The 12471-nt window shown below is 41.0% G+C and overlaps 1 protein-coding gene across 2 annotated transcripts; it reads left to right on the forward strand.

The window, feature by feature from the left end:
• The first annotated feature begins 496 nt into the window (after nt 1-496).
• Nucleotides 497-12262, forward strand: CLEC7A (C-type lectin domain containing 7A). Of its 2 annotated transcripts, XM_004596330.4 has the most exons (6): nt 497-673; nt 3440-3541; nt 4512-4649; nt 6402-6553; nt 8407-8525; nt 11691-12262. In XM_004596330.4, the coding sequence occupies exons 1-6, from the start codon at nt 571-573 to the stop codon at nt 11821-11823; spliced, it is 747 nt and encodes a 248-aa protein (XP_004596387.2). In that variant the 5' UTR covers nt 497-570; the 3' UTR covers nt 11824-12262. The 2 variants fall into 2 exon arrangements, with proteins under 2 accessions (XP_004596387.2, XP_004596388.2); XM_004596331.4 differs by lacking the exon at nt 4512-4649.
• Nucleotides 12263-12471: the final 209 nt, after the last annotated feature.

Genomic DNA, 12471 nt, shown 5'->3' on the forward strand with positions numbered 1-12471 from the left:
TGACTCGTTTGTTTTATACATCCTCTCTGTGTTGTTTCAGCAATATGGTTCCTTGTGGAACCTTCCAGATAGTGAACCACAGACTGCCAGTGAGCTTTTCACAGTTCTCACGTTCTCCTCCCAGTAGGAAAGCTGAGCAATCAATAAATGTTTGGGGAATGAATAAGCACGTGAATAAAGGCATGAATTAAGAGTTCTGACAAAGTGATGGTAAGCTCAATGTAAAAAATACTTTCACAGGCTACATTGACTCATGACATCAAATTCCATTCAGAGATCAGTAAAGGCACTCTCTATGCCCATTTCCTGTGCATAATCCGAATTTTAAGTTAGACATTTTGCAGCCTTTTGATTTCCTTGAAACAGGATCTCAAGGTAAAAATGGGAAATTGCCACAGCACAGTTTTCATTTCCTGCTTTTGCGTCTGGTTGGCTACTTGGGCTTGTTAGAACTCAGTAAACTATCCCACATGATTTGACTTTTACATCCTCTTTTGTCCGTGGGCATTCGGCTTAGGAGAAGGAAGAGAGCTCTCCAATGCTACAACCACAGAGGGACTCTGCAGAACAATGGAGTGCCATTCCAGCTTAGAGAATGTGGATGAAGATGGATACACTCAGTTAAACTTCCACTCTCGGGTCACCAACAGAACACATGTGTTACCACAGAAAGGTATTTCTTGCTTTCTTTCTGCCTTCAGCACTCTCATTCTCAGTCCAAAGACTTCAGTGGAGAAAACTGTAGACACGGTGCGCATGATTTCCTTATTTTAAAAATATTTTTAGAAGTCACTGAAGATAATTTGATTTGTACTATGCCGTTATTTAATGAAGCTATCGGTTGATTATTATCAGTTTTAATATTTAATGATGTATGATGGCAGAAAATATAATTTCTCTATTCTACGGAAGTAATCATTTCATCTCAGAAGAGTTGGCACTAAGTATGAAGGAATTTCAACAGGGACAACTTGCTGCTTGCTTGCTAGAAAGAACTAGATCATGGAGTAGAGGTCGAGCAAATTTAGAGACATGTGTATGAGCAATATCAGGAGATAAGAAAGAGAAGAATGTGAGGGTGGGCATTGGACCTAGTGTTTCAAGACAGTGGAATGCCCACATCCCATATCAAAGTGTGTGAATGGGGATCTCTGCTCTGCTGCCAATCCCAGCAGCCTACTCATGGGTACACCATGAAAAGCAGGTGTGACTCAGGTCCCATCACCACATGGAAGTCCCAGATTAAGTTCCAAGAGCCCAGCTTCAGCCTGGCCCACCTCTGGCTATTGATGCATTTTCAGCAGATGGGAAATTTTTCTGTCTCTGATTCTACAATAACCAATGAGTGAAAAGCGACTTTTAAAACAAAAAATAGTAAATTGATAATCTAATCTTGTTACATAGAGCAAAGAGACGCCAGGAGCACTAGTGTCTTTTGAAAACTTATTAAAATGTAAACATGTTTTTTGAAAGGCAGAGAGAGACAGGGATAGAAAGCAATCGTCCACCTGCCAGTTGACTTTCCAAATGCCTGCAGTAGTCAGGGTTGGCCCAGGCAAAGCCAGGAGCAGAGGATGCAAACCAATCCCGCACATGGTTGCAGAAACCAAAGCACAGGAGCCATCACCTGCTCCTTGCTACTGTGTACAAATATAGGAAGCTGGAACTGAGGCAGAGCCGGGACTGGAAGTCAGACTCTGACGTACATGTGACTGTCCTAAGATGCATTATTTTTACAGATTTATTTATTTTTATCAGAAAGGCAGACTTACAGAGATAAGAAGAGACAGAAACAAAGATCTTCCATCCGTTGGTTTACTCCCAAAATGACCACAACATCCAGAGCTGAGTCGAGCTGAAGGCAGGAACCAGGAACCTCCTGCAGGTCTCCCACATGGGTGCAGAGTCCCAAGGCTTTGGGCCGTCCTCTACTGCCTTTCCAGGCCTAAAGCAGGAAGCTGGATGGAATGTGGAGCAACTGGGACACGAACCAGCAGTCATATGAGATCTTTGTACTTGAAGGGGGAGGATTAACCAATTTAGCCATCTTGCTAGACCCCTGCTCCTGCAACCAAAGCTGCATCTTGACCACCAAGCCAAACATTCACCCCAGTGGTGGAGTTTAGATTTCTGAATCTGACATTCGTTTTATGGTAGGAGATTGATTTGAATTTTTCTTTTTAAATGCAAGGCATAGTATTCTGGTGAAAGAAACTATATGTCTCCGATGAAAAGACTTCATTAGCTGGATATAAGATTTGAAATGCAAATGACATGAACTCTAAAACAGACATCCAGAGATCTCTTTCTGAGTGATTTCACCTTTTTTTTTATGAGTCTCCCAGAAAAATCCATGAAATGCCCCTCTTACTTATTCTCAGTAAGAAGCAGACAGGTGTTCTTGGTGTGGTGAGGGTAACAGAAAATCGGTTTCCTGTTGTCTTCCAGGGGAAAATTATTCACAGGTCTTGACATTAGAATATGTTTTCTTCTGCTTTTTTGTAGTTCACGTTACACAATTGTTTTCCTCGTACCACCACTTAAGCAATCCTTTTCTTGGGCAACACATTGGGTTTCCAGATAGAATAAGCGGTTGAGGGAGATAAAATATCCAGGTATGTGTATGATAGTGGGTGGCCTGTAATGTGTTGGTCATCTCTAAGCAGGATGCTTTTATGTATCAGCCCATTTAATTCCCACAAGAATTGGAAATAGTAGTATCCGAAGGTCACAAAGAAAAATGAAAAATAAAAATAGAAAGTAACTTAACCAAGGTCAGGCATCAAATAAATCAAAGGGGAAGGTTATCCTTAGTTTTTCCGTGTTATTTGTTTGATTTATTTGAAGGTCATGAGTTAATGGCCAGTGCTAAGCCAGGCCCAAACCAGGATCCAGAAACTTCGTTCAGGCTTCCCACGTTGATGCAGGGGTCCAAACATTTGGGCCATCTTCTGTTACTTTCCCAGGTTTGTTAGCAGAAAGCTGAATCGGAAGCAGAACAGCTGGGACTTGAACCAATGCCTGTATGGAATGCTGGCACCACAGGAGCAATGGCCTTACCTGCCACAGCACAGTGCAAGCCCCCCCCCCCCATCAATGCTATTTCTCAAACTTTGAGATGTTTCCTCCAAAAATGAAGGGAAATATCAGAGAACTTAGGAGGGTCAGGACTTAGAGACAATTGCGCGGACTTGTCTCTAAGTGTAGAGGAGTGTAGAGCTGCTCCAGCAATGCAGAAGTTACAGCATCAGTAACTGAAGAAGGCGCATCCTAACAGAGACGGGAATCACCGGCTAATTCTGAGTGGTGGGACTACCTAGGCACCAGTGTGGATGGTGCACTTTAGAATTTACCAGCTTGTAACGACAATGGAAGTAAAGTTCTCCACGATCCTTCATCTTCTTTCTGCCTTCACTTCATGCACTCTCTCATTCCTCAGGAACCCAGCGTACTGCACCCCCTTGTTGGCGTCTCATTGCTGTGATTTTCGGAGTCCTGTGTTTGGTGATACTGGTGGTAGCAGTGGTCCTGGCTGCTCTGAGTGAGTACTGGTTGGATAGGTTAACTACACACATTTTATAGCCATCTTATATGTACCAGTCAATCTTTTTAGGTTTTGGGTAGCGTAATCTGATTGAATCTGTATATCAACCCTATTCAGTGTTATTAAGTCTCATTTTACATAGAAGGGGCATAGGAGAGTAGGAGGTTTCTTTCCTTTTCCAGGGTCTTAAGTTAGGTAGCAGAACTATAATTAGACATTCAGCTGATCTGTCTAGAAAAACGCATACTTTTAACTACAGGGCTCTGCTATTGAAGAGCTGGTTTTAAAGCTGTGGAATTTGAAGGTTGGACTGATGAAGGGAAACTCAATGAAGTGGAAAAGGAAATTCACCATGATTCCATCCTACTGATGGCATAATTTCGCTAAAGGGACTTTGATGAATCTCATGACATTTGGAAATTGCTTTACATATGATCTTTCATATAGACATCTTTGAATGTACCAAAAACTGTTTTGTGATGAATAAATGCAGTTACTTAGATTTTACATCTCTCAATAGTAATAAAGGCTTACTGTGTCTTGAGAATTTTTTTATTTAGCCAATTGTTTATTGAGTACTTTTGATACTGTAGGTACGATTGCAGGTTCTCAAAGAGCAGCTGTTGTTTTTAAAGAATAGAAAAGAATTTATGTTATTTCAAATCTGTCATAATGCCAATTGATTCTGTCACTTGCCTCCTACTTCATTTTTCATTCTTTTTCTTCTCTACGCAACTCATTTTTCTCTTTTTAACTGCAATTCTTTTTTGGAAATTGCTTTTTCATCTATTTCATCTGCTAATTATCTATTGCCATTTATCATCCTTACCTCCCCAGCAATAATATACCACCAGTTTATGCAGGATTGAGTCCTATTCTAGTCCAATAGCACATGGGTTTGGGGATTTTAATTTGCAAACATAGCATGATGACTTTTTGCCACTATTATTGTTGTTGGTGTATGAAGCTTTTCAGAGATCCAATTCAGGCAGCCAGCCATTGGAGAATGACAACTTCCCATCAAGAAATAAAGAGAATCACAATCAACCCACAAAGTCATCTTTAGAAGAGAAAGTGGCTCCTACCAAGGCTCTCAAAACCACAGGCAAGGGCAGAATTAAAGACCTGATTAATTCCTTGACTCAGGAGGGTTGAATCCTCGGTGTTAAGGCATGGGATGTGGCAAGGAAGAGGCTATGCTTAGATTCAAGGACTAGATATTCAAGGAAGGACCTTTATTACTAATAAAAATAATGTGCCCTGGAAACTTTTTTTAAAGTGATATTGTTAATATTCTGTGAACATGAGAGAGTAGTTTGAAGTTGGATTTTTTTTCCCCCAAATCAGTAGCTGCTTTCTTGTTGGCTCTATGTGTATGCAGGAGATTATACAGCTAGACATACAGGAAATAAAAGTGTTCCTTCCTTTAACAAAGGAGGGATATTTTAAGTGATATAATTAGAATAGGAAATAAAAATTATAAAGTAAGAACGGTAGAGGAAAAGGAAAGAAGAATAAATATTGCAGAGATTTTAAAACCTAATTTAAAAAGCATACAAAGGAGATAGAACTAATGCAGATACTCTTAAAAACTGTGGTGAAATTTTTCTTTTAACCATACAGTTTCATTACATGTATGCTTTTGTTTCTTATGTTCATTTTTAAAACAATCTAACATTAATTAATTTGAAGGGCAGAGAAAGAGAGATGCAGAGATCTTTCATCTGCTGATTCACTTTCCAAATGTCCACAGCAGCCAGGGCTGAAAAGACCAAAGCCAAGAGCCAGGAACTCAATGCTGGCTTCCCATGTGAGTGCTCTGAAGGTACATATTAGCAGGAATCTGCAATTGGAAGCAGAACCAGAACTTGAGCCCAGTCCCTCTAACACAGGATTCCAAAACTGCGCCCTAACTGCTGAGCTGGCATGCTCGCTCCTCTCACAGTTTAGACACGGTTGACTTGACCTGAATTTCATCACAATTGACTACAGCTTAATCTTTCCATTTCATTTTCCATCTCTGAATCTACAGTGCCTATTTTTATTGCCTAGTTAAGTATTTGAAGTACTGTATAATGTGAATAATTGCCCTCAAACTTTTCTAATTTGGAAAGGCATATTTTTGAAATGAATTGCACAATAGAAAATATGTTAAGTAATATGAAATTATGTTGTACCCCAACGATTGGCTGTGGGTAGGTTTATTTTAGCAAGTTATATGGAGAGAGTCCTAGGCTGAATTTGAAAGAATGGAACACAGGTCAAGAGGAAAGATAGGTCACTTCCTCACCTGTTTATAATTAATTAGTTATTAAGTTTTAACTGGATAAAGGAATTTGAATGTATTATCTTCTGTAAAATGATGTAGATTGTCTTAGCCCTATAATTTAACTTGGAAATGATATCTATTAATGGTAACTCACTGATTGCTTATCAAATGCCCTTAAGATGAATGGTGCAGGGTGGGCATTGTGGCATAGTGAGTTAAGCAGACTCTTGCAACACAGACATCCCATGTAGGCATCACCTTGATTTTCAGCTTCTCTATTTCCAATACAATTCCCCGCTAGCACACCCAACAGCCTGGGCCCCTGCACCCATGTGGGAGCACAGATGAAGTTTCAGCAATATAGCTTCCACCTGGCCCAGTACTGGCCACTATTGCAACCATTTGGGGAGTGAACTAGTGGATGGAAGATAGATATCTGTGTGTGTGTGTGTGTGTGTGTGTGTGTGTGTGTCCCTCTCTCACTCTGCCTCTCAAATAAAAACAAAAAATAAAGTGTCTCTTTTTTAAAAAGGAGTGGTGCTTACACTTAATGCTATGAAATTCATAGCACCTATTGTCTATTTCTAGGGTTTTTCCCCAGTTCTTGTCCCCCTAACTGGATCATGCATGAGACAAGCTGTTATTTATTCAGCACGTCTCTAGATTCCTGGAATGAAAGTAGGAGACGATGCTCTCAGCTGGACTCCAATCTCCTGAAGATAGACAGCTCAAAAGAACTGGTAAGTGTAGACCTCTGCTCTAACCACCTGTGGTCTATATTAAACAGAAAAATCAAGGGCAAGTTCACGTAAGGGCAATTTTCCCTAAGAGAAAGTCATTTTCAATTTCTCTGTCATCACAATAATAGAATGTAACAATGCATTATGTATTTATTTTTAATTTTTTTCAATAACAGTGTTTCACCTTAAAACAAGTACATTTCAAGTACACCTCATCTCTGCAATACAATAATGAAACCATTGCTCATTTTAATAAATTTACAGTTTCCATTTTTTAATTTAGTGAAATAAAGTAGAAAACTCTACCCTTGGTCATCGTGATTGTCAAGAAAAGATAGAACCTGGAACCTGTGTTGTGGCACAGAGGGCTAAGCTCTGGCCTGCGACTCACATCCCACCTAGGCATACCTCTGCATCCCACATAACATCCTGAGTCTGCTGGGGCAGTTAGCAGAGGATGAACCAGGTACTTTGGATCCCTGCCATCCAGTAGAGGGATCGGACAGAGTTCTTGGCTCTTAGCCTCGGCATGGTGCAGTCCTGGCTGTTGCTGGTGTTTGGGAAGTGAACTAATAAATGAAAGATATCTTCTCTCTGTGTCACTCTTCCTTTCAAATAATTAATTAAATCTAAAAAAATTTAAATGGAAACAATGCTAATTTAGAAATCACATACTCTTTGTAAAATACCAGGCAAGCCAAAGAGATTTAAAAAGCTTCCTCACTATTTTTTTTTATTTTTTTAATTTTTTATTTATAGTTTTGACAATCTTTACATAGTTACTTACGGTAAAAAGGTTCAGGGGCTATAGGGAAGTGGGTAAGACTATTATGTCCATATTGTTTCCTTCTTGTATCTGAGGTAAAGGGGGATATTGAGGGAGAAGCCCCACCCAGTTTCCCACCTTCCCCAAGTCCCGGATGTGGGGCATGCTCTGAGATCCTTGCTCAAATGGTTTTAATAGTTCACCAGTTATGAATCAAAAGCTTCCTCACTATTGCAGGGGATCATAATTTCTTCAGAAGAAAGATACAGTTCAGCTGTTACAAATGAAATATCTGGTATTAGAAACAAATAACAGGAGAGTTTAGAAAGATCTTTACAGATAAAAGCAGTTTTACAGAAAAATCGAACTTTCTATTTATGTTGAACAGAAAACAGAACACAGATAAACCGTGACAAGGAATATAGTCAGGAAGCAATTTACTCAAAACATCAAAACGAATCTATACCTTCCACATCCACCTTCCCTGCACTCTACCTTTTGTTTCTGTAATATCTTGTCCAATTTCTCGTTAAAATTAGTGGACATATGGCAAAGAAAGACCATGGCACTTTTAGGCCAGCCTGTAAGTGACAATAAATTGTCCTCTACTGGTGAAGAATTCAAATTCTTTCATGAACCTCAGATTGGTTTTCATCAGTTGGACAATGGATCTAATTATTTCAAAATCACTCTCCAAGGCTAAGAAATGTATCTTGACAAAGAGTATCAATTTATATTTCCAACTTGGGGAGTCAATAGTGGTCTCTCACCCGTGGAAATCACCTTGAGAATTTGTCATCTGCACATCTTGTCCTGTTTATTGAAAGAAGACGCTGACACTAGGAAACTATTCTTTACTGGAAATTAAATGATAATTACTTCAAAGAGGTACAATTCACCTTACAAGACTTTCACGAAAGAGCCCCTCTCTCTGTGGTTGTCAGCTTACATGCGTCTTCTTCACCAAAATGATTTAATCACAGTTTTCAAAATGGCTACAACAAGGCTATCACCTGTCATCTCTTATCTCCAGCTCCCTACCTCTCTGTCTGATGTGTTTTTTGTAATCGATTCTGTTCCTCTACAGGGATTCATAAACAGAGAAGTGTCTTCCCAAGCTGCCCACTCATTTTGGATAGGGCTTTCTCGTTCCCAAAGTGAGGAACCATGGCTCTGGGAGGATGGATCGATGTTCTCTCCTCACCTGTAAGTATCCTGGAAATGCCATCTTTTTCCTCAGAGAGATAGAAGAACTTCATTCCTGTCAGAGCCTGGTTTGGCAACTGTGTGTGGGAGAGAAAGAGACAAAGAAAAGTACACAGTGGTGGGGATGAGAGAAGAGGTTGGAGGAGAAAGGAGCTGCAAGGCTACCTGGTGCCGTCAGTAAAGGTGTTCCGTTAATTTCCTTACAGTGTGCCACATCGCATTGGCTTAAAATTGTCCACTCAAGTAGCAGTCGCTATCTCTTGTACACCACCATGACAGACCATGGACTTGGAAGTCAAACCTCAGGTTGAGTTCATCATTACCCACTCACTGACGGTGTGACATTGGATAAGTCACTTTACTTCTCTGAATCCCACTTTCCTTATCCACCAATGAGAATGAAAGGAGACCCTACCTCTCAGGATTGTGAGAGAAAGGGAGAGAAACAAAATCATTCAGTACAGGGCCTTGTGCAGAGTTAATCTGTGAAGTACACTATTATCAAGAAATAACCACATATTTAATAAAATTATTGTAAATGCATTTCACATCTTTCTCATTGTGTATTAAAGTTTTACTTATAATTGCCACATATTTTCTTTTTAAATCAGCAGAATACTAAAGTGGATCTTCCTTTTAAGTTTTCATTATTCAAATTTCTATTTGATCTCAACTTCTCACAGTGGATGCTTAACCCAAGAACTTTAGCTTTTTCATTATTCTCAGATATGTGCAGTTAAGGCTGTGATTCTAAAATATTTCCATGGCCATTCGGGTCAGAATACTTTCCAATGTGCATTGTTCTTTGACCCATGAATTATGTGGGAGTGTATTTCTTAATTTACAAACATACGTGCATGCTTAGCTTTCCTTTTGTCTTAAAGTTCAGATCTATCTGCATTGTGATCAGAGAAATAGCCTATGTGATGATATTTTGGGTGTGTGTGTATGTGTGTGTGTGTGTGTGCAGAGCTAGATTAATTGAGCACACTACAAGGAAGCAACGGGGAAGAAAGACAGGAAGGGGCTGACTGCCGCTACAACATGAACTGTAATCTGAGAGGTAGAAACAGCCACTCAGTAAAGGCAACTGTTGCCATGTGCTTGCAGAAGAACTCTGTTGAAAGCTAACTAGTTTCCAAGCACCCAACCAGCACATGTGAGAACTAGAAAGGGGGGAGGCAAAACTGGTAGGGAGAATGTGGAGGGCCCCCCTGCTGGAACACCACTCCTACTGGAGAGTGTGAGTTGGGATGAGGCACACCAGACTGGGGAGGGCTACAATACCTGTGGGCTTCATGTGAGCTAGATCAGCCTGGGCTGACTATACCTACTGGTGCAAACACAACTCAGAGTGGGTAGGGTTGGTGGAGCTTTGTCACAGCATCAGCTGGCAGATACTAGCACTGGGAGCTAATTCTGTCAAGTTAAACTGCAGAACCACCTTTAGAGTACATTATCCGGGAGTGGGCATAGGCCCAGTATGGAAATAGTGGGCACCTCCCTCTTGGATTACCACTCCCACTGGATAGCACGAAAACCAGGATTGGAGCAGGCATGGCTAGACAGAACGGCACCCACTAGCATGTGTATGGGATGGGTAGTGGGGCTGGTTGGGTTGAATTAGGCTCCAATGCCCATTGACATGTATGAGAGCTAGATCCAATGTGGACGGACTGGACCAGTCAGCTGTACATACTGGCAAGCATGGAAACCAGAGCAGGGAGCGGGCCTGGTAAGGGTTTTTGGGAGTCACCCCAACTAGGCTGCAGCGCCCACTGGTTTACATGGCCAAGTATGCAGTATGCATTGGTTTGCGTAGAGAGAAAGATCTTTCATCCGATGATTCACTCCCCAAGTGACCGCAAGGGCTGGTGCTGTGCCGATCCGAAGCTGGGAGCCAGGATACTCTTCTAGGTTTCCCACGTGGGTGCAGGGTCCCAAGGCTTTGGGCCATTCTCCACTGCTTTCCCAGGCCACAAGCAGGGAGCTGGATGGGAAGTGGGACTGCCAGGATTAGAACTAGCACCCACATGGGATCCTGGCGCGTTCAAAGCGAGGACTTTAGCCGCTAAGCCACGGTGCCCCAGGCCCATTTTTCCACATTTTAATACCATAAAAACAGTAAGCATCTCATATGTGATGGTCTTTCGTATTCCTTATAGATTTGGATTACATTTGAGCTCTGTCAAGAATTTTCATTTGTTTCTGTCAATGAAAGAATGGTGTCACAGACTTGAGATTTCTTTCAATTACTCCATTGAGGTAGAAAAAATTGATATTGTGGATTAAGACAGAAGAACTATACAGGTTCCAGGTTGTACTTCAATTGGCCATTTTTATCTCCTGTCACTTTCATCTGATAACAAGATTGAGACAGGCCTGTTTCTATGTTCCTTTCTGTTCTACAATTTTATTTTTTCATTTGCTGGCACACTAAAAAGAACTCTGCTTTCCAACTTTTGTGGTGTTTACTAGTGAATTCTGCATCTGGAATGAATTTCATTACATGCTATTAGATCAAGTAAATGGTACAACATGCAATGTAGTCAAAACTACACTCCTTTAAAAGGCTAGCTCTGTTGGGGAGTCATGGTACGTAGTCAATGTTCATTTAGATTCATTCATATGCTGATGGCTTTTATTGTTTATTTTTTCATTCACTTATTTTAAAGGCAGAAAAACAGAGGGAAATAGAGATAGATAGATAGATAGATAAATAGATAGATAGATAGATAGATAGATAGATAGATAGATAGAGTCTTCTAGTTTCTGATTTATTCTCCAAGTGACCACAACAGAAAGATCTGGCCCAGACTACAACCAAGAGCCTGGGCCTGCATCCTGGTCTCCCACACGGGTGGCAGGGCCCAAGTAGGCTAAGCATCTTCTACTGCCTTCTCAGGTACCTGCATCAGTGAGCTGGATCCCAAGCAGAGCATCTGGAGCTCAAGCCAGCACTCCATTACAGGTGCTGAAGTCTCAGGCAGCAGCTTAGCTGTGCCAGAATGTTTCTACTTCTCGTGCCTTACATGGCAAGCCATTTTCCTTCAGTTTAAAGAAACTGCCATATTCAGCCTTGAATCCTATTGGTTTATTTCAGCATCAGGTAAACAGAATTCCTTATGCGCGTCCCAAATAACTTCCTGTCTCTTATTTTAACAGATTTGAAGTCAGAAGCACAGCTACGCAGGAAAACTCATCGCACAATTGTGCTTGGATTCACATGTCAGTCGTGTACGATCAGCTCTGCCACGTGCCCTCTTACAGTATCTGTGAGAAGAAGCTGTCTCTGTAGCGAGGGTGGCAGAGAGAGGTGGGCGAGATAGGAAGGAGGGCAGAGAACAGCACAGAACAGAGCGCTATCAATGGCCAAAATAGATGCTGACATTTCATTTGGCTTTGACCTGGTACTCACCTGGATGTCCTTGGTGTTTCAAAGCAGACTTCATCTCCAGCTCTCCCAGACTTGGTTTTCATCCTCAGAAAGTGTCATCCAATACACCCCTCTGTTCCCATGAGTTTTTTCTTCATTTCCAGTAGTATAGAGCAGACGTGGGTAGAAGGCAGAATATGCTTCTCAGCAATGCAATGAAGGAATCTAAGAGAAGGGAAACCACAGCTTCACCCCAGTCGGAGTTTCTCGTTACGTTCATCAACATCAGCATCAACAAAGCGGAAATTCCTACTTTTTCTCAATTAAATAACCCAGAGAATGTGCCCGTCCGGTCTCTGACTAGTAGAAATGTTCTCGATCCAGGTGGGAACATGTTAGGCTAAGACCTCATACGTACAGGCAACAAGAGCAAAACTAGACAAACAAGATTACACCAAGTTAAAAAGCTCTACACAGTAAACAATAGAGTGAAAAGACAACTTAGGAAGGATTGTTTTATAAAATGCACATCTGAGAAGCAACTAACATCAAAAATACAAAAATGATGAA

The sequence above is a fragment of the Ochotona princeps genome, chromosome 27 (genome assembly GCF_030435755.1).
Source record: "Ochotona princeps isolate mOchPri1 chromosome 27, mOchPri1.hap1, whole genome shotgun sequence".
NCBI classification, from domain to species: Eukaryota; Metazoa; Chordata; class Mammalia; order Lagomorpha; family Ochotonidae; genus Ochotona; species Ochotona princeps.